Here is a 23,545-nt window from a genome sequence, read left to right on the forward strand (position 1 = left end):
GAACACACCCTTTATTGCATGAGAGAAAATGTTTATTGTTTTGAGTCATTTTGGAGTGAAATGATGTGTGACTCGAAGATATGTCATGTAGCATTACGGTGATGGAGTTTGGGTCATTGGAGAGTGACATTTACTGTAACTTAATGTTATTTTGAGCAACAACTATGGTGTTAGCTCGAACTGACTTTGCTTTGAGGGATAGATTGTTTTGGAAGTGTTTGTCAAGGACCTCACCGTATCCCAGTTTTTACCTCAGAGCGATATGCTGTCAATGCTGCCATTCAAAATGTCAGCCTAATGCAACTATACCCCTTTATAGTCAATGTAAACATAATCGTCTACGCAATATTCTGATTGTAAATAACATTGAAAAGACTGCTAAGAATATCCATATGACACTATGGTCTAACCTCAGTCCCAGGGTCTAACCTCAGTCCCAGGGTCTAACCTCAGTCCCAGGGTCTAACCTCAGTCCCAGGGTCTAACCTCAGTCCCAGGGTCTAACCTCAGTCCCAGGGTCTAACCTCAGTCCCAGGGTCTAACCTCAGTCCCAGGGTCTAACCTCAGTCCCAGGGTCTAACCTCAGTCCCAGGGTCTAACCTCAGTCCCAGGGTCTAACCTCAGTCCCAGGGTCTAACCTCAGTCCCTGGGTCTAACCTCAGTCCCTGGGTCTAACCTCAGTCCCAGGGTCTAACCTCAGTCCCAGGCCTTATTGGAAAGCCAACACTTGGTTGCTGGTGAAGGGGCTGGTCTGGACCATTGTCTTGTCTATGGATCTAGTATCCATACAGTATCCATATCCACCCATCTATAATCTGTTGTGTGTCAGCGGTGGGGGTCTAATGAGCCAGGTAAGGTCACTGTCTCTGTGTCGAGGGACATGACTGGAAAGTGACATTTTGTCAATTATTCAGCGGCTGTTTTGAGAACCCCTCACGTATAATCCCCCACCGTTTCTTCATCATCAAATATGCATGTTGGACAAAGTCTTACCTCCGTCCTCTGTGTGCCATTGGGTTTCTCCACATGATTGAAAGTCATCCCTGATGTATTTTAATAGAAAGTTGCACCTCTATAAAGCCTGAAGACACATGAACATAATGAGATGACATCCATGATTGAGCAGACATCAGTAACACTACTTTGCATATCGCCTGAGGACAAAAACACACTTACGTGTTTTTGTCATTTACCTGCACTTCCATCTTCCCCTGACCTGCCATGTCACCATACTGTCCACAGTGGGCCCCCACACCACCCCTGGCTTGCTGTCCTCCAGTGGTGGAAGGGTGTCCTTGCCTGCTGTGGGGGGCCCAGGGCCCAGGCTGGTTGTGCAGAAGTGATCTATCATGTGGCTACGAGGTGTCATTCTGGGGAATAGAGCCCACCTGGAGAATCAATCTTCAGGCTGGCCTGCTATGCCAGGTGCCCCAGGGCTTCGCCATGCTGGCTGGGTATTACCACAAACAGAAGGGGTAACCCAGACACGTCACTGTCGCTATAAAGCTGAAGCATCCATTTGGAATATTTTCTCACCACAAATATGCTAGTGAGAGGAAGTCCAGTCGCGGGTAGTGGGAGAGGATGGTCCTAAGTGTAACTGGGCCGACATTCTGCTCATTTTCTCATCAATTAAACATTTGATCTCAATACGTTTTCTGTTCCCAAAACTATAATCTGTTACGAACACAGTGCACAAAGTTTCATAGACTTGAAGCTTTGCTAACTTTTTTTAAAATTGCGATGTGTCGGAGTGCAAGGTCGACTTGAGTTTGTGCACATGCGCACTTCCCAGAGGAGGCGTTCCCTAACGGAAATATGCAAATACATGTCACAATGCATCAATATGATCTCTCTAGCTCGTGCTTGGCTTTGTTCTGCCCACTATGCTTAATCTGCTCCCACTGTAAACGACACAGGTGAACTATCTTGGGTTAGTTATAAATATCTTTGGTATTACTGCTACTGATGGTACCTCATAGATGAGTGCTGTTTCAGACTGAGGAGGACATGCTTATGTAAAGTGTGAGTGTTCATGGTGGTGGAGCTGAAATCGATGCAAGTCCATCACTTGCAGTGGAAACACTGGAGAGATTAGATGATGATGTTCTGCCTGCTGAAGAGCGCAACACACACCCACACCTCTCCCTAGCTACTTCTAAGCAGCCTACACATCATCATCATCATCACTCTGGCAACTTCCTGGATTATACACACCAAGTCAATTCAACCCAGTGGCACAGTTGCTGATGTACGAGAGAGATATTCAGAGAAATAAATTTGTTTCAGGGATTGAACTACATTGATCCCATTAAACCCTGTTATGTTAGGTGTGAGATATTGAGTGGGCCGAATTTTTTTTCTGAAATAATTTCCTGTTATTTTTTCAGAACACCTACTGTAGTCAAGGATGAGAGTCCATAGTAACATAAACAACTACCTCAGTTCTCCTGTGGAGAGGTTTGATGCTGCATGCATTACATTACATTATATTACAGTGGACTCACTGACCCATGGTGAGTAATGTGCTTGATTTGGCAGAGCTTCCGCAGTGCCCCCTCTCTCTCGGATCCTCTCTTAATATCTGTCATGTTTCAAAATGTGGAGGCTTCACACTCCATAACTATGAATTGGTATCAGAAAGAAAGGACGGACAGACATTGTTTGGGAAACAGCTCATCTAATCAGCACATTTGCTTAATTTGCCGTCAATTTTGTCCACTAATAGCCATTACGCAAACACAGGTGAACAAGGAGAAGCAAAGAACCGAGGCTGAGGTGGGAACGGTGTTGGGGGCAACATCACAGTCACAGTGGGCCCTGCCCCTGCGCTACACAACCCACTCCATATTCTAAATATGTCTCTGTTGCTAACCTGTGCTCTGTACTTTGGAGCTGAGAAGTCACACTTTGCTGGAGTCTCTCTGGGTGTTTCCAGTGGCTGCTGGGTAATTGGGCTCCGGTCAGAGAAGTGATGAGTTCAGGGTCACTGTGTCCACCCACTCCACTGTCTGTCTGTCTGTGTTTATCTGGCTGGCAGTGTATAGTATGGTCCCTGTAGGAGAAATGGGAGAACTATCTGTCTTGGCCGTGTGCCCCCTATGAGTGCAATGATTTAATATATTATTCATTCGTTTTTACATCTGCCCACGTTTGGAGGATTGACATATGATATTAGACTCCCATTGTTCATACCAGTGCAGCTTAAATGTGATGAATTTGAAAACTTCAAAGGTTCTGGTCACAGAGCAAAACATATGTTCTTGAACCATGTATATACAAACAGAAAGATATGTTAACAAGACAAGTACACCATAATCTTCTTTTGCTGTAAAGGACCTCATTCATGTATTAATTCACAATTACACATAGTGTATGGGCTTCCCAAGATGAGGCAGTAACATTTAAATGGCAATTGGTATGTGTTGCGTGGACAGTTGGAGAAGTTCTAGTCAGTTCATTAATCACGTCCCAAGACAGCACTAACAACTCCCCCTCACTCTAACAATTGACACCTGCTCTGTAAGACACACTTGCAGGAACCAGCCCTGACGGACACACCAGCTGACTCTCCCAGCTCAGTCCTCCTGTGTTGGAGATAATTGTCCTACAAGAACCCACACTCACCACCTGCTACAGAACAACAGTGCAGGGTCGGTCCATGTGCTGGTCGGTGGGGGCTTGTTAGTGCCACCAGATATGGGGTCAAAAGAGGTATGATCATGTGACCTGGGGGTTTATTTACTCTTGACTTTTGGTAGGGGTGCTCTGTGGAGGGGCTCTATAGGTGGGAGTATTCTTACTCAGCTGAAATGACAATAACATATTTGAGAAGTGGATTATTTTGAACCAGGGTTGAGTCCGAGCGCTTTGTTGGGATGACTTGGTTTGGGCAGCGATGTGCCTCTAAGTCCTGTTGCCGAGGGAAAATAAATCAAAGGGCCTCCGAGCCTGCCAAAAATGATTTAGCCTGGCAAGATAGCATTTGCAAACTGCTGCCCTAAATATGTCCTACTATACTCGTCGTTTTGTTCACATGCTTTTGAGGATTACTGTAATCTGAAACTATTTCCTGTGTCTCTTCAAAGCTATAGTCTACTGTACAAACACATTTATCCCTTTAAAACGATCAGAATAAATGATCAGTTTTAGGCTGACAGGTTGACTAATGGGTATACTTATTCTCTACGTCTTGAGATAATTTGAAATTAGAGCGTGTAGATCTTAGGAACCCCCCCCCCCCCCCCCTAAGCCCAACATTAAATGAATGTTATGTTATGGAACACGTTATCAAATCAAATGTTATTTGTCACATGCGCCAAATACAACAGGTGTAGTAGACCTTACAGTGAAATGCTTACTTACAAGCCCTTAACCAACAATGCAGTTGTAAGAAAATACCTACAAAAAAGTACAAGACAAGAATAACAAATGATTAAAGAGCAGCAGTAAATAACAATAGTTATTCCTGGGATGTTTCATGTCACAGGTATTGTCCTGGTAAATTGGAGAAAAGGATGTATTTAGGAAAGGATTAACGCTCTGATGCATATGGTCTGTTAGAGACAATGTGGAGATGTAATGGAAGTATTATAGTGCTGTGCGCTGGGTCATAGCCTTGTATGATGTATGATCTTGCCTGCGAGCTACACTAAAGAGTCATTTTCACTCCCGGATTGAACACTAGATCTTCTGCCCAGCGGTGTGGTTGATGTTGGAGCATGACAAACAGGGTACAATAGGTCGGTGAGACAGACTCATGTTTAGATCACGCCAGTTTCTCACCTACTCATAATGAGTAAATTAACTTCTCATTATCTTCTGGGGTCATGCCTCGAAACAGAATAATAATTTACTGGAAACTTAGGCCAGGTTTCCCATGGTGTGTAATCCTCTGAGACTCGGGCTCAGAGCACTAGCTAATTAAAGAGGTAATTAAAGTCTGTAATAGTAATTTTACTCATTTACAGTGTCTGATCACAGCTGTTGGAGGGAATAGAGATGCACTCATTTGTATCTGTCTCTCTCTCCCTTCTCTCCTTCTCTCTCCCTGTCGACAGGTGTCTGATGCACTGATCCAGCCACAGTGGTGCGGAGGTAGAGCGGGGGCATGGCGGCCGGTCCAGGCATGGGGTGGCCTGGCCTGTTCCTGCTGCTGATGACTACTGTGGCCTCCACTCAGAGCCAAGGCTGTCCCCAGCGCTGTGAGTGCATGACCAAGCTCAAGTCTGTGGCCTGCCAAGGCAAGCACCTGTCTGCCCTCCCCGACAGCATCTCCTCGGACACACGCCTGCTGGACATGAGTGGGAACATGCTTCGCTGGGTGGAGCATGGCGACCTCCTCTCCTACCCTCGGCTGGAGGAGCTAGACCTGAGTGAGAACATCATCAGTGTCCTGGAGCCCAACGCCTTCTCTAGCTTGCAGAACCTGAGGGTGCTGTCGCTGAGGGGGAACCAGCTCAAACTGGTCCCCATGGGCGCATTCTCACGCCTCACCAACCTCACCACACTAGACCTGAGTGGGAACAAGATCGTCATCCTGTTGGACTTCACTTTCCAGGATCTAAAGAGCCTGAGGAACCTGGAGGTTGGCGACAACGACCTGGTCTACATCTCCAACAAGGCATTCCTGGGCCTGGTGGGTCTGAGGCAGCTCACCATTGAGAGGTGCAACCTGACCTCCATCTCCAGCCAGTCTCTCTCCTACCTCCGCAGCCTGGTCACTCTGCGCCTGCGCTACCTCAGCATCTCCTCCCTGGATGACCAGAACTTCCGTAAGCTGGGCGGGCTGCGGGGTCTGGAGATCGACCATTGGCCCTTCCTGGAACACATCTCCCCCCACAGCCTCCAGGGCCTCAACCTGTCTTGGCTGTCCATCACCAACACTAACATCACCTCTGTGCCCACAGCCGCCCTACGCAGCCTGGCCCACCTTACCAGCCTCAATCTCTCCTACAATCCCATCTCAGTGCTGGAGTCCTGGGCCCTTAGGGACCTGGTCCGGCTGAAGGAGCTACACCTGGTCAACACCAACCTGATGACGGTGCAGCCGTACGCCCTTGGTGGCCTTCGGCAGATCCGCCTGCTTAACCTGTCCACTAACGCCCTGGTAACCCTGGAGGAGGGTGCCTTCCAGTCTGTCAACACCCTGGAGACGCTGCGTGTAGATGGGAACCCTCTGTCCTGTGACTGCCGCCTGCTTTGGATTCTCCAGCGCAGGAAGACCCTCAACTTTGAAGGGAAGTCCCCAGTGTGTGCGGGACCCATGGAGGTGCAGGGCAGGGCCCTCAGCGCCTTCTCAGACTCTGCCCTCTTTGATCACTTTACCTGCCAGAAGCCCAAGATACGCAACAGGAAGCTGCAGCCTGTGACTGCCAGGGAGGGCCAGGTAGTGTCCTTTGTGTGCCGGGCGGAGGGAGAGCCCACACCTATCATCTTCTGGGTATCTCCCCAGCGCCGTCGGATCACTACCAAGAGCACTGGACGTGTCATCGTCCTACCTGAGGGAACGCTGGAGATCCGCTATGCCCAGGTGACCGACAGCGGCACCTACATCTGCATCGCCAGCAATGCCGGGGGTAACGCCACCTACTTTGCCACGCTGACTGTGAGCGCGCTGCCTCTGGACGCAGCGCTCATGGCCAACCGCACATACTACACAGGTGACCTCAACGAGACCAATCTGAATGACACCAAGGTCTTCCTCAAGTTCACCTTGGACCTCAAGACAATCCTGATATCCACAGCCATGGGGTGTTGCTTGTTCCTTGGGGTGGTGGTCTTCTGTTTCCTGATGCTGTTCGCATGGAGCCGGGGCCGGGGGCAGCACAAGAATAACTTCTCAGTAGAGTACTCCTTCAGAAAGGTAGATGGCCCTGCTGCCAGTGGTGGACAGGGAGGGGCCCGTAAGTTCAACATGAAGATGATTTGAGACAGAAAATGGGCAGCTCTGTTTACTTGTAGACTTAAACGGGGACAGAATAACTTTGGACTTTTTGATACTGATCCCTGTCAGTTCAGAAATCAACTCACTAGGTTCATCCAAGACAGATTACTAAGACTTTGTTTTTTAAATATCTGTAAATGGCTGTATCAAAAACAAAAAAGTACATTGATTTGGTACAGTCTGATTTTTCTCAATTGCTATTTGTGTATTGGTCTATCTTCTGCAGAAGAGTCTGGATGATAGTTAAAGATGTCCCAAAATCATATTGACATGACCCCTGCACAGCTCCACTGGTCTCTCTGCAGTGCACCCTCCATCCTCACTCATGAATACATAATCACAGGGTGCTCGCTGAATGCCAATACTCGTTTAAACAGATTATATTATTTATTTTCCCATAGGAGGACAGGTCATTTATATAGTTTGAATCTATTATCCCACTATAGCGGATTTGAGATCCAGCTACCACAATACCACACAGTTTGAGATCATGCATACAGTAGATAGCTGACATTGATCCTCAACACTAGTCTATATTGTATACTACACTGCCAAGCTATAACCATGGACACCGTACAGAAGGACTTCTAATGCAAACTACATTACAGGATACATCCAACCTCGTCTGTCATTCAAAAGCATGAAATGCTGCTACACATTTGACTCGTTTAATTTTTTAATGGATTTGTTATGTAAAGTACCATGAATTAAACCTTGCGTACCATATAGAAACCTTGTGTACAGGTGAGTGATCACTCCCAAAACCATACACAATTTCCTATGGGTTCAGATATCCTCGTTCTGGTGTATTCAGTAAATAGCATACACCTGCCCTACGACTGCACCCCCTCTGACATGTGAAAGGGTGAACAAAATGTTTTGTATATACTGTATGGTTTTTGTTGGGTGTACAGATTTGTTGTCTCAATTTCTGAATATCTTGCTATATAATCTTTCTTAATTTGTCGTTGTCTCATGGCTTCATCCAAAGACTGTTCATACTGTATCGATTGGTTAGACATATACATCAGATGTCATACATTTGAATCTTTCAAAGCTATTGTGGTTGTTCATATTGTGGATGATTTTATGTGGATTATTCTAAGTCGAATTATTCTAACTGGTAATAGCCAGTCATTTCATTCATAGCAAACACATATTGCCTGGTGCAGAGATTCGTCCTTTCTGTGCTCTCCAAACAACTTATGAAGGACAAGCGTGCAGTGTATCAGATCAGTTTGCTATTTTGTGGAAGCAGTGGGAAGCCTAGTGACCAGCAGGGACAGTGCTTCTCATCAGGACCCAAGTCTCAGATATGCAGGAAAATGCTAATGTAACAGAGACCTTGGATGCTAGAAGAGAGGTTACAATGGAACAGAGCCAGGATGTGCTAGAGGGCCTTCATTGCCCAAATCACAAGGCTGACATCATTTGCTTTCTGCAGATAAATTAGAATAGGATCAGGAACTAAGAGAAGATTACTCTGTTCTTAAAATATTTGTCAAATGTGAATTTGATTATAACAGCAGTACATTGTATCTTTTGGAAGAGCAGTTATTGCTAAGGATTTGTAAACTTGCTAATGGCAAAAATGATTTAATCATCATCCCTCTGCACTTTGTGCAGGTGCCTGGCACATAGTTATTATTCTTGAGCCGCAGCACAGGAGAAATTGCATTTAAATTCCCAAAATACACTGAGTGAACAAAACAGGAACACCTGCCTAATATTGAGTTGCTCCTTCATCTACACTGATTGAAGTGGGTTTAACAACTGACATCAATAAGGGATCATAGCTTTCACCTGGATTCACCTGGTCAGTTTATGTATGCTTGGTGTATATCCTAATATCTTATTTGGATTTAGGGTGCTAACCATGGTTTGGGACAATTACAATTTAATTTAAAATTCCAATTAAAATATTGAATTCACTCATGAAGTGGAGGATTTAGAGTGAATTCAACTTGACTTTCAAAATGTTCAAATTATGGAATTGAAATTTTATTGAAATTGGACTGTTTGGACAATTTGAAATCGAATTGACTTAGAATTGTAAAAAATATTAATTATTTGAAATTGAATTGAATTGAAAGTACATTTCCAAGTTAATGAAATTGATGCACTTTGTATAAAAATGTCATGTTGTATTTCTATATTCCCAGTATAGCTAGGCTGTATGAACAGTGACATGATCAGCGATTTGGGGATCCCGAGTGGCACAGCGGTCTAAGGCACTGCATCACAGTGCTTGAGGCATCACTACAGACACCATTCGATTCCAGGCTGTATCACAACCAGCCATGTTTGGGAGTCCCATAGGGCGGTGCACAATTGACCCAGCATAGTCCAGGTTTGGCCGGTGTAGGCCGTCATTGTAAATAGGAATTTGTTCTTAACTGACTTACCTAGTTAAATTAAGGTACATTTAAGGTACATTTTCTATCTACATTTTCTATCTACATCTGCCTCTCTTTCAAGCTTTGGTTTGGCTGTCATTGGCGCCACAGATTGTTCCCTCACTCAATGCACCACTGCCAACAGTCCCAAATAGCTTACCTTTGCTGCCCTCTGCTGGAAAGCATAGGAATCTACAGCAGAAGTTCCAGACATTTTGAATCAAATCAAATTTATTTAAATCAAATCAAATTTATTTACATAGCCCTTCTTACATCAGCTGATATATCAAAGTGCTGTACAGAAACCCAGCCTAAAACCCCAAACAGCAAGCAATGCAGGTGTAGAAGCACGCTGTTTTATATATCACACTGTTTTATATATTATATATATATATATATATATTATATATATATACAGTACCAATAACTGTGTGTTATATCATAGTTTTGATGTCTTCACTATTATTCTATAATGTAGAAAATAGTAAAAATAAAAATAAACCTGGAATGAGTAGGTGTGTTCAAATTTTTGACTGGTACTATCTATATATATATATATATAAACAAACTCCGCAAAAAAAGAAATGTCCTCTCACTGTCAACTGCATTTATTTTCAGAAAACTTAACATGTGTAAATATTTGTATGAACATAAGATTCAACAACTGAGACAAACTGAACAAGTTCCACATACATGTGTCTAACAGAAATGGAATAATGTGTCCCTGAACAAAGGGGGGTCAAAATCAAATGTAACAGTCAGTATCTGGTGTGGCCACCAGCTGCATTAAGTACTGCAGTGCATCTCATCCTCATGGACTGCACCAGATTTGCCAGTTCTTGTTGTGAGATGTTACCTCACTCTTCCACCAAGGCACCTGCAAGTTCCTGGACATTTCTGGGGGGAGTAGCCCTAGCCCTCACCCTCCAATCCAACAGGTCCCGGACGTGCTCAATGGGATTGAGATCCGGGCTCTTCGCTGACAATGGCAGAACACTGACATTCCTGTCTTGCAGGAAATAATGCACAGAACGAGCAGTATGGCTGGTGGCATTGTAATGCTGGAGGATCATGTCAGCATGAGCCTGCAGGAAGGGTACTACATGAGGGAGGAGAATGTCTTCCCTGTAACGCACAGCGTTGAGATTGCCTGCAATGACAACAAGCTCAGTCCGATGATGCTGTGACACACAGCCCCAGACCACACAACCCTCCACCTCCAAATCGATCCCACTCCAGAGTACAGGCCTCGGTTTAACACTCATTCCTTCGACAATAAACGTGAATTCGACCTTCACTCCTGGTGAGACAAAACTGTGACTCATCAGTGAAGAGCACTTTTTGCCAGTCCTGTCTGGTCCAGCGACGGTGGGTTTGTGCCCATTGGCGACGTTCTTGCCAGTGATGTCTGGTGAGGACTTGCCTTACTGTAGGCCTACAAGCCCTTAGCCTCTCTCAGCCTATTGCGGACAGTCTGAACACTGATGGAGGGATTGTGCGTTCTTGCTGTAACTCGGGCAGTTGTTGTTGCCATCCTGTACCTGTCCCGCAGGTGTGATGTTCGGATGTACCGATCCTGTGCAGGTGTTGTTACATGTGGTCTTCCACTGCAAGGACAATCAGCTCTCAGTCCTGTCACCCTGTAGCGCTGTCTTACACGGAACCCAAACCAAACAAAACGAGGCAACGGTATGCTTTAGAAACATGCGGTCGGTTGGGCTGCTTGGAGTGTTTATCCGGCTGGATAAAAAATAAATATATAATATGTCCCCCCCACTTCTAAAACCAAAGTTGCACCCCTGGATTACCAACATATTCAAATAATGACATTTTCATCAAAAGCTTTATTTTTATTAATTTATTCACACTATTTCATCCTTCCACAAGATATAGTCCCGATACAAATCTAAGGTTGCTACCCAAGCCGCTGGTCGTTTGTTCGTATCCGTTCGGTTGCCAGAGTCGTGACCCAGTTGTTAAAAGTATTTTTGTTCTGTATCTACACTACCATTCAAATGTTTGGGGTCACTTAGAAATGTCCTCGTTGTTGAAAGACAAGCAAAAGAATGTGTCTTAAAATAACATCAAATGGATCAGAAATACAGTGTAGACATTGTTAATGTTGTAAATGACTATTGTAGCTGGAAACGGCTGATTTATGGAATATCTACATAGGCTTACAGAGGCCTATTATCAGCAACCATCACTCCTGTGTTCCAATGGCACATTGTGTTAGCTAATCCAAGTTTATCATTATAAAAGGCTAATTGATCATTAGAAAACCCTTTTGTAATTATGTTAGCACAGCTGAAAACTGATGTGCTGATTAAAGAAGCAATACAATTGGCCTTCTTTAGACTAGTTGAGTATCTGGAGCATCAGCATTTGTGGGTTTGATTACAGGCTCAAAATGGCTAGAAACAAAGAAGTTTCTTCTGAAACTCGTCAGTCTCTTCTTGTTCTGAGAAATGAAGGCTATTCCATGCGAGAAATTGTCAAGAAACTGAAGATCTCGTAAAACGCTGTGTACTACTCCCTTCACAGAACAGCGCAAACTGGGACAACCACATTTCACAGTCATAGAAAGTAAATTTTTCCTCAATTTACGTACAGTAGAGTCAGAGCTATTGGGGGGGGGGGGGGGGGGGGTCAAGTGCAAGTGCTGGTTAAGTGTTTTTTTTATTGTTATTATTTTTTATATATTTTTGGGAGGGAGAGGGGTCGAGGTGAGGAGGATTTGTAAGATACTGTTTGAAGAGGTAGGGTTTCAGGGGAACTCTGCTGTCCTAGCTTCAGGGGAAGCTGGTTCCACCATTGGGGTGCCAGGACAGAGAAGAGCTTGGACTGTGCTGAGTGGGAGCTTCCCTCTCATCAGGGTGCCAGGGCCAAGAGACCTGAGGTGGCAGAACAGAGTGTTCGGGTTAGGGTGTAGCGTATTAGTATAGCCTGAAGGTAGGGAGGGGCAGTTCCTCTTGCTGTTCCGTAGGTAAGCACCATGGTCTTGAAGTGGATGCAAGCTTCAACTGGAAGCCAGTGGAGTGTGCGGAGGAGCGGGTGACATGAGAGAACTTGGGAAGGTTGAAAACCAGGTGGGCTGCTGATTTCTAGATAAGTTGCAGGGGTTTGATGGCACAAGCGGGGAGCCTGCCCAACAGCGAGTTGCAGTAGTCCAGACCGGAGAGGACAAGTGCCTGGATTAGGACCTGCACTGCTTCCTGTGTGAGGGAGGGTTATACTCTACAGATGTTGCAGAGCATGAACCTGCAGGAGCAGGTCACTGCTTTGTTGTTTGCAGCAAACGACAGAGTGTAGTCCAGGGTCACACCGAGGTTCTTTGCACTCTGGGAGGGCGACACTATGGAGAGGTCTTTGAGCAATCAGGCCTTTGCAAATAAGAATTTGTTCTTAACTAACTTGCCTAGTTAAATAAAGGTCAAATAAAAATATATAAATAAATTACTATTCAACAAAACAGTACAGAATTATCAAGTTTCTTTCCAGCAAATGTCTTAGTTATATGATAATATAACTAGCAAAGGAGTTTTGAAGTTGGGGGTGCAGTATGTTTGACAATGAAGACAACTAGCATAGTTCAGCTAGCCAGCTTGTTTAGCCAAGGAAAATAGAGGAAAACGAGTTCGGGCCTAGTGCTCATGTCAGGCTAATTCAGGAGACAGATTGTAGTTTTTATGTCCTGATATCAGGAGCCGGCGGCAGAAAGTTTAATTGAACAATTCAGAGACTGAAACTAATAAATCAGATTACTTAAACTTAAGGAGAGCAAATTGATATACAATTTAAAAATTTGTGTCAATAGTAAAACAAAGCTTAAAATGATGTATGAGTGAACCCTGAGTACAGAAAATGAATGGTGAATTCGCTTCCGGACACGGGAGACTCCTCCTCCTCATCACTCTATTAAGTCTTCACATAGGAATGAATAGTGTCAGGTGATCGATGGCTTTTTCCATTCATATATACAGTCATTGATAGAGTGCCACAGTGTTGTCATCATAATACCCATAAAACCTAGGTCATTTTTACTGTGACATCTTTTTCATAGGGGTCATCAAAGTTCATTGCAATATAGCTATATTTAAATTATAAAGATAAAGAATGTGAGAATAGGCGAAGTTAGATGAAGTTAACACTTATGCTGCAATTGTATTTGCTTGCAACTGAGTTGCTTCTTGATTGCTTCGTGAAACACCCCCTGCAACTAATAAGCAACTCACCTGCAACTTGGTTGCATCCAGTTTGAACTTTTGAACTTTGTGCAATCAGTTGCAAGCAACAACCAATCAAAACAAATGCTTTTTTCACATGATCCCCTCAATGGTTCGAACCTCCGGCCCAGTTGTCATTGTCAACAACACAGCTGTCAGTGCTGTGAGAACCATGATCACGATGGACCAAAGAGACATTATCCAAACGGGAGCTGTATAAATAAATACTGGCATCAGGGATAGTAAAGGTTAATGTACATGGTTTGGAAGTAAAACATATATAAAAGTAAAACATATAAAAAACATATAAGTGAACCCAGAACTCTCTCTGACCAGTTTCAACTGAAATTGTTCAACACGAGCTGACTAGCTAGCAAGTTTGTTGCTAGCTTGGTTAGCTCGTTGCTAGCTAGCTAGCTTGATAAAACAGTGCTGTCTATTTAATTTTGTCTAGCTAACTATATTGCACAGCCAGCATTTTGTGTAAATCGATCCTGATAAACAAATATTTTATGAAATCCAGGGGTGCAACTTTCACTGGGAATAGGGGGGTCATGTCCCCCCCACATTCTGAAATTTTATTTTTGTCCCTCCTAGTGTTGTAATTGCAATGTGATGCAAAAATTGACAACAGTGTGCTTTAGGATCATGCGGACGCCTCCGATCGGTCAGGTAGGTTGTTTGGAGTATTCAGCTGGAAGGCTGTGTGAAGGCAAACCTTCTGGAAGGCTGGCTGGACCAGCACGGGAGAGTTGAGCATAGTTTAGTATGTATGTGTTGAGCTCTTTCACTGATTTGTAAAAGCAAGCAGAGCAGAAACTGGCTACTCTTTAGTTGACTGGCAAGGTAACTGCTGTTTAACGTAACAGAAAAAAAACTAAACTAGTATTTACTCGCAGTGCTGAGCTAGTATTGTAACTGACATGTAACATATTATTCAATTTTTGTTAAAAAAAACGTGTGTGGTAGATGTTGCAGACATGCAACATTAGCTAATGTTTCGTAGCCTAGTGGTTAGAGCGTTGGGCCAGTAACCAAAAGGTTGCTGGATCGAATCCCTGAGCTGACAAGGTAAAAATGTATTGTGCTGCCAGGCACAAGGGGCGGCAGCGTAGCCTAGTGGTTAGAGCGTTGGACTAGTAACCGGAAGGTTGCGAGTTCAAACCCCCGAGCTGACAAGGTACAAATCTGTCGTTCTGCCCCTGAACAGGCAGTTGACCCACTGTTCCTAGGCCGTCATTGAAAATAAGAATATGTTCTTAACTGACTTGCCTGGTTAAATAAAGGTAAAAAATAAAAATAAAAACATTTTTTTTTTAATCTAAAAAAGGCTGTTAATCCACTGTTCCCCGGGTGCTGAAGATGTGGATGAGTAAGGCAACCCCCTTGCACCGCTCTGATTCAGAATCAAACGATTGAAGATTGATATTCTGACATTTTTTTTCAGTGCAATGTGAGTTTTTATTAGTCAGTATGGCAATGTAACATTATTGATCTGTCAGTTTCCCTAGCTAATTCACTACTTTTCACACTGACACAGTGTAATAAACAGCTCTGAAGTTACAGGCCTCACTGTCATGGTGCAGAGTTTCTTCATCCCGCTCCCGTCTTCAACCGTAGCTTTTCATATTACATGTTATACTCCACTAAGCCCGCACCTACTGGTTTTCTGTCTGACTCCCACCCGCTACCACACAAACTGGTCCCGAACCCAACTGCAGTCCGCAATGTTATTTTAGGCGTATGTGACGCAGCTCACTTGTCATCCATGGTCCCAGCAATTTTGTGCCTTACAGGCAATATCAAATGCGCAAAAATAATTTAAGAAAGTACCAGAGATTCTCACATGGCCCTTATATTAAGCTATGTCTGCCAATATACTAGATGTAGTTTGAAGAGAGCAGAGTAGGTGAGACTTGCACTTTTTCTTGAGCAATTTTTATAGCCTACCTTTTAGGAGTGGGAAGATTTTCAGACAGAAAAACATGGGTGATCAATATTTAGGCCTATTTTTAGGCAATGCAGTAAAGTATTTAGGAAGTACATTTCCTTGGCAAAATAACTGCCTCGTGCTTCTGCGTCCATGCATAAGCTATAACCTACTCTATTTAATTGAGACCACACACTCACCTGACCCCCCATGTATGGCTACTGAACTTGAAGAAGCAAGAATGATGATAGAGACACTTGCTACAATTTGCATAGGCCTATAGGATATAGCCTACCTTTTAGGAGGATGATTTGCAGGAAGAAACAAATAAATGGGTTATCAGTAGGGTACTAGGGGGTAACTTACCCCTCTAAGAACAATGTCTAATTGCTGAGACACAAAAAAAGCAACATTTGGAGAAAAAAAATGTATGTGTTGAAAGGTCATTCTTAGAGGATTAAACTATAAAGGGAAATAAATGGCTACGGTTTACACTTTTTGAGTTATTTCATGAAATGTTGTTTTTAGAAAAGTGGCCTTTTTTATGTACCGGGGGAACTGCCCCACCCACCCCCCAGTAGAAGATTATGGGATTAGATTTCACACAAGTGTGTTAATATCTACTTAATCAGTTTTATTTAGAAATTATTTAGTAAGTAATACTTTAAAGCTAAATCTAGTTGTCTTATTTTAATTATTTTAATAAAATATGGGGGGGAAGGGGCCTCCCGGGTGGTGCAGTACCACCAGAGATTCTGGGTTGGAGTCCAGGCTCTGTCGCAGCCGGCCACGACCGGGAAGCCCATGGGGCGGCGCACAATTGGCCCAGCGTCGTCCAGGTTAGGGAAGGTTTGGCCGGGAGGGATATCCTTGTCTCATCGCACACTAGCGACTCTTGTGGCGGGCCGGGCGCAATGCACGCTGACCAGGTCGCCAGGTGTACAGTGTTTCCTCCCACACTGGTGCAGCTGGCTTCCGGGTTGGATGGGCATTGTGTCAAGAAGCAGTGCGGCTTGGTTGGGTTGTGTTTCGGAGGACGCATGGCTCTCGACCATCGCCTCTCCCGAGTCCGTACGGGAGTTCTAGTGATGAGACAAGACTTAACTACTACTACCAATTGGATAGTAGTAAAAATATGGGGGGGAAATGGTGTTTCATATGTCACCATTAATAGCCGCGCTATGAGGAGATTTGAAGGGGGTAACTAGCCCCCCTCCCTTATGGTTATGAATGTGATTATTCAAGTCATTTAGATAATGACTAGCCCACTTAGCACTAGTTTATGCTAACTTACTAGCTAGCAACTTCACTAGCAGTAAATGCTAGCCAGCTAACTAGTTATTATAAGCTGCTAGAAGTGCTAGCTAGCAACCTTACTAGCAGATCATCTGAAATAAAATACATAATATAGAACGTATCTTGTTTGCAGTTGTAAATGTTTTCACTTGTGACTGATAGCTTTACAGTTCATGTTGCTTTATATCCTTTAACAGTCCCTCCAGGATTTCAAATTTTTTTTTGTGATTTCTGCAGACAAAAATGCTTGATTTCGTGGCAGCTTTTCTGAAATTCTGCGATACATTTTACGATGGTTTTTTTCACGTTAATTTCATTTAAAGCAATAAAAAGTAATATGTAGTCAGTTTTAGGATGATTTTAAACAGAATACATAATACAAAAACAATTAGAAACATCTAAAGTACTCTATTTTGTTTATTTCCCTTAACAAACAGCTCTGTCATAATCCACTCACACACACCTCTCCATCAGGCTTGCGGCTTTGCTATCAACACGAGATGCAACTCCCATTCCCCCTCTCTCTCTCTTTCTCTCTCAACCCTCCCCCCAAATAGATTCAAAGCTGATCAATCGCTTTCAATTTGAGGATCGATATTTCTTCCTCATAAGTTGTCTTCAAAATACTTGAGATTGTGATTTATTTCCTGAAAGAGTCTTTAGGGAGATAAAGTACAGAAAACCTACAAATTGAGTTGTGGTTGATATTGTACAGTGCCTTGCGAAAGTATTCGGCCCCCTTGAACTTTGCGACCTTTTGCCACATTTCAGGCTTCAAACATAAAGATATAAAACTGTATTTTTTTTGTGAAGAATCAACAACAAGTGGGACACAATCATGAAGTGGAAAGACATTTATTGGATATTTCAAACTTTTTTAACAAATCAAAAACTGAAAAATTGGGCGTGCAAAATGAATCAGCCCCCTTAAATTAATACTTTGTAGCGCCACCTTTTGCTGCGATTACAGCTGTAAGTCGCTTGGGGTATGTCAGCGTTAGCTGTTATTTTTGTTGGCAAATGAGACTTCTGCTCATGGTAGTGCCTGTCAGCCATCGACAATCACCCATCATTTTAGCATGGGAATACGCTGACAGTAGTGACGGGTTGTTCGCGAACGAGTCGGCTCTAAGAGCTGGCTCTTGTAGGTGAACGTTGGGAGCCGCCTCGCATATCAGAACAGCCGAATCTATTTGTAAAAATATATGTTTTAATTAACATATGAATAATCAAAATATTTAAATTAATAGAATTAACTCATTTAAAGAGCGAAAAAAATAATAAAATAATATCGGCCTAAATGCTCAAGCGCACTCACATTCGTTCTGACTGTCTGCTCAGACTAACAGCCTCACCTGTTGTTCCTGTCAATCAGACACGCAATGTCAACCAATGAACCAAAGATGCGTGAGGGAGGGCCAAGCCAACTCACTCATAGTCACACACTTAGCAGCTGAGAAAGAGGAAGGACAGCTGTGAAAACAACAGCTGGAAAATGAGTCGGAAGCACAGTAGCATTTGGATGCATTTTAATAATGTAGACAATGTTAGAGCACAGTGTAGAATTTGCCAAAACAAAATCTCATATAAAGCCGGTTCTATGCACAACCTACACCGGCATATGCTAACTGTGCACCCAACTGTGAAGCTAGCTGTATCGGAGCTTTGAGAAACTAGTGGGTCTGCTAGTGATAGTGGTGGAGCCAGAACCTCCACACTCTGCGACCCACAACAACGCAGACTTCTATGGACCAGTTTATGCAAAAGTTATGTCTGTAGCAAAACAAGGCCAAATTGATATTGCATTGGCTAAAATGATTGCCACCGATTTCCAGACATTTTCTAAATGGTTTTAGAAATTATAGCAATAGTCTACATCCAATGTACACAATTCCAAGCAGGAAAACCCTTTCAAAATCACTTATTCCACAACTGTACGAGAGCACACAGGCTTCAGTGCGGGAAAGAGTCCAAAAAGCTACTGCAGTTTGCCTTACCACTGACTGCTGGACATCAAGGGTAACCACTTCTTACATGTCGGTTACATGTCATTTCATTTAAGACGTTTCAATGTCTAGCTGTATTCTGGACTGCTTTGAGTTCAGCGACAGACACCTCAGAGAACTTGGCAGAGGAACTGTTGAGAGTGGCCAGAGAATGCCAAGTAGATGGGGAAAGTGGTTACTACATCATAATTTAATCCAGTATTATACAGTGGGGCAAAAAGGTATTTAGTCAGCCACCAATTGTGCAAGTTCTCCCACTTAAAAAGATGAGAAAGGCCTGTAATTTTCATCATAGGTACACAACTATGACAGACAAAATTAGAAGAAAAAAATCCAGAAAATCACATTGTAGGATTGTTAATGAATTTATTTGCAAATTATGGTGGTAAGGGGGGAAACTTTGTTGACGTGTTTTTGGATTGGGCCATTTTCCACGGTAAGAGTGCAGTAATTGGTCAAAATTACAAACCCGCTTTTGATTGGTCCCTTTTATGCGTTAAAAGTACGGGGATTGGTTAAAATCGCGAGCTCTTGCATAATATGTACTGATTGGTTGATTTTGCATTGAATTATGCGATCGCAGAATCGGGGAATCCTGGGGGGACTGCTTTTAGCTGTTTTACAAAGCATTTCAAGTCATATAGCTAGATAGCTAGCTACATTTTTAAGCGAGAGCTTTCAATTGGCATCTCTCCCCCTGTTTTCAGTCACAGGTGGGGAATGGATTAGGCGTGAGCAGTGCAGGAGCTATGCTCATGAGTTGTCCTCCAATTTGACTGGGGATAGCCTTACTTGTGACCTATGTATAAATTAGAATCATGCAATAGCAGAGCATAAGAGAGTTGCCACATCAATGTTACACTAAATTAATTAGTTCAGTTATTGTTATTAAATGTTCAAATGTTCAATTCCAATGTAATTATTTATATTCCATTCCAATAAAACATTTTTTTAAACCTTATGCTTCTGAATGTCATTTTAAAGATTTATGGGTTTTAAAATCTTGCATGAATCAAATCATATTTAGTGCAATTGTACATTATTAGCCTGGTACTTTAATAAAACTCCCCTTTTCTAAAAAACAACATTTCGTGAAATAACAAAACAAGTGTAAACTGTAGCCATTAAATGCCACATACATTTTTTTTTCTCCAAGCATTTTTTTTTGTGTGTCAGTAATTACACACTACTAGCCGCATTTGAACTCTCATGCCCAACTAGGAGAGGTAGACTACTAAAGCTGAAGCAGCAAATTGGGTGGATAATGCGAAAAATGTGCTTTTAATACAATAGGTAGGCTAACACATACAAAGCAGAAAGAGGAGTGTTTCCAAATCATCTATGAAAAAACAAAAATATTTTTATCCCGAAGTTGTCTGTCTGACAGCTCGCAGCATGAACAATGCTGACCGTGGGAATGCAGCCCTCTACTGCACAGTCAGTACACAACACTGCTCATCAGGCCTTAGCAGGATCAGTTGGTGACAGGGTCCCAGCAGGGTCAGACAGCCAGGGAAGACCAATCTATGGCGCTCAGGTGAATTTTGCAGTATATTAACAATATCAGTGAATGATACAAAGTTCCATCTTGAGTTGATGGGTAGACCTACAGTAGCCACAAGACAGCAGCTTAAAGCTACAGTCTGGGATCTGTGAATAATGGTCATTTCAATTATTGAACCACTATTCTTGGATAATATAATGTATAAATGTACACCAATGTAATTCTTTGTCATACTTCATCTTAGGAGGATCAGATGGTGACATGGGGTCTCAGCAGGATCAGGGAAGACCAGTCTGTGACAGAGCTGAAGGGAATTTTTGCAGATACAACACTTTATTCACTCTGTGCAGAAAACACTGAACAAGCCAGATGCTACTTTAAGGCAGTCTGACAAACCTCCAAAGTTGATTTGCAAACTGTATCAAGGGTTGATAGAGGCTTTTCCCGATGACACAAAACATGTAAAACAGAAATGTGAGGAAGACCTGGTAAAAACTATTTGATGATGATGAATGGATACAGACATGTTAGAATGCCCATAAATGACTGCAGTTTAAGACCATCCATAGAACGTTACTATATGCCAGTGAAACTGATTTACATGCACTCAAAAATTTTAATATCTTCTGGATGTGTAAAACACAAAAGAGGATACATTTGCATATGTTATGGTCTTGTGAAGGCTGTCTGAATTCTGGCAAAGAGTATCTTCTTTTATCTCACTCTACATATTCTCCATTCTCCCTGTTTTTGTTTGCTTGGAAATGTTGATACTGGACACTGTTCTCTGAAGAAACTGTGTAACCAAGCATTTGAATTTTCATAAGGTCTGGATGCCTTATATGGCCTTTATTGAAAACATGCCCACGTCAGGGGAGATACCTATTTAGGCTATCCTTAGCTGCTGGGCTGCTCAGTCCTGGCCCTAGGGGTCTGCTGTCCTGTGGGCTGTCACTCTATCTTTGGCCTAACATACCCAAAACCAATCAAATTAATATTTCAGTAAGATCCTAAAGCTGAGTGGGGTATGTTGGGTTGGGGCGCTGCAGGGTGGTGGACCCCTAGGGACCCCTAGGGTTGAACTCCGTCAAAACTGTTAGAAAAGCATTCCACGTGAAGCTGGTTGAGAGAATACCAAGAGTGTGCAAAGCTGTCATCAAAGCAAAGGTTTGCTACTTTGAAGAATCTCAAATATAAAATATATTTTGATTTGTTTAACACTTTTTTTTTTCATAGTGTTGATGTCTTCAGTATTATTCTACAATGTAGAAAAAAAGTACAAATAAAGAAAACCCTGGAATGAGTAGGTGTGTCCAAACTTTTGACTGGTGCTGTATATAAAAAAAATAAAGTTTAGTTTTGCATGTTCTTTTGGTATTAATACGTGTCACATATCAGTTTGCATACAATGTTTAAAATACAACAACATTGAGTTAATAAAGCTGCATACTAACATGGTCTCTTTTCTGCATTCTTGAGTAAGGCAGCTCCAAAATGCAGATGTTCAGCCTAGCTCAGTGTTTTCTGTGATGGTGGAGCAGCCAGCCAAAAATAGGGAGAGTAGGGGTTGGTAATGTCCTCTAGTTGTGCCGTGATTGGCTCAGTGTTCTGTCACTCATGGGGACACTACATCACCACAAAATCTACGGGGTGAGCTCTAAAATTCAAGCCATTGGGTGCTGCCATAGATTTAAATTAGAAATGTCTATCAAAGGATTCTCAAAGGTCATTGGCCAAAGATAAAATGAAGTCAAATCACGTTATATCTACCGTAGCTTTGATTGGACTAATCATGTCAACATCAAACTTTCAAAATCTTAGCTAGCAAGCTAGACAAGCAGTCATCTTCATGAATCAAGACGACAATCTACTGGCAAATCCTTTTCATGAAATTATAGATAAAGGTATCGGTGCTCATCGGGCCATTGGAAATCGCAAATTCAATAATGACTGGTTTGGAAGGGATCAGTGGCTAACTGCAAGCGTTGTAAAGCAATCACTAGCTTGCTATTCAGGGGTGTGGGTGTGTGGTCCAAGTCTGTGTTTAAGGGTATCTTTACCAAGTTTAAAAGGATAAACATTCACATAACACCATGGGACAGAAAAGGTTGAATACATTGGCCATGCTGTCAATCCAGCATGACTTCTGCCGCATTCAAAACAATTGGGAACTGGAAATGGGGAAATCTCAGACTTCAGTGAGTTCAAGACAACTGGGAGCTCTGATGTCTTTCTAGAGCTCCAACCTGAAGATCACTGATGTCATAATTCAACCTTGTTTTTTTTCCAGAGTTCCCAGTTGTCTTCAAAGCACCATAAATCCTTAGAAGACTTTGATGACTAAATTTGATGACATAATTAGCCTACAAGAAGGACTGTCGCGCCACCTTCCTGTTCAAGTGAGTACAGAACAACAAGGTCAGTACAAAAATGTCTTGCATGCTGTAATGATGTAATATGCCAGGGAGATATGTATAATGTAGCTAAGAAAGTCATACTAAGTGTATGTTGTGTAGAAAGCTGTTAGTAGCCTATGCGCCTCACCCTAATTATTTGGTCCCTTTTCCCCTCTTAACTTAGCGTACTGTTCTGACTTGGTGGTGCACTTGTAAACTATATTCCGTTTTAGAGAAATGTAATCATTGAATATTGTAAGAGCTTTCATTTTCTGTGTATATGCCCCCTTGATTTATCCTACGGTTCTGACTTGGTGTACATCAAGAATACTGTAAGAACGGCCCATGTTCTGAATTCTGTCGCATTTCAAAAGTGCTGAACAAATAGTTATATTGACTACGTCCGTCCTAGCTCATTTGTTCTGGTAGTAGGTCAGGAACAGTGTCCTCTACCACAGGCCTGCCTCTTGTTGTTGTTGAAGCCGCCTGGGGCACAGGATCTGTGCCTGGACCAGCCTCTGCCTACCGGGGGATGATCACCGAGAGGCGGGGCTCCAGCACATTGCGGTCTGGAACCCTGTCCCTGATCTGTCCTCTGCAATGATCTAGGCTAAATAAGTTATAGGTTAAGGAAGACACGTTTATTCTTCAAAGTGTGATTTAAAGGTTCACTGCCACGGTATTTAGTGTTGTGATTTGTATACAAAGATACAAAATATGTGTTTTTAATTAAGGATATCATTGTAAAATATCATGTAAATTTTGTTTCCATATGGTTGATGTTTGAAATACTGACATTTGAATCAGTTTTACATTTGAATCAATTTTGAGATTTCATCAAGGTA

General features: G+C 42.7%; 1 protein-coding gene across 1 annotated transcript in view; it reads left to right on the plus strand.

Annotated features, from left to right (window-relative positions):
* The window catches only part of lingo3a (leucine rich repeat and Ig domain containing 3a), a 36,064-nt gene extending 26,208 nt beyond the window's left edge, over positions 1 to 9,856 (plus strand). The window contains exon 2 of the mRNA XM_020497554.2: positions 5,061 to 9,856. Coding sequence (XP_020353143.1) covers positions 5,111 to 6,931 — 1,821 coding nt within the window. The 5' untranslated portion in view covers positions 5,061 to 5,110 and the 3' untranslated portion in view covers positions 6,932 to 9,856. The remainder of the gene's footprint in view (positions 1 to 5,060) is intronic.
* Positions 9,857 to 23,545: the final 13,689 nt, after the last annotated feature.

The sequence above is a fragment of the Oncorhynchus kisutch genome, linkage group LG13 (assembly GCF_002021735.2).
Source record: "Oncorhynchus kisutch isolate 150728-3 linkage group LG13, Okis_V2, whole genome shotgun sequence".
Taxonomy (NCBI): Eukaryota; Metazoa; Chordata; class Actinopteri; order Salmoniformes; family Salmonidae; genus Oncorhynchus; species Oncorhynchus kisutch.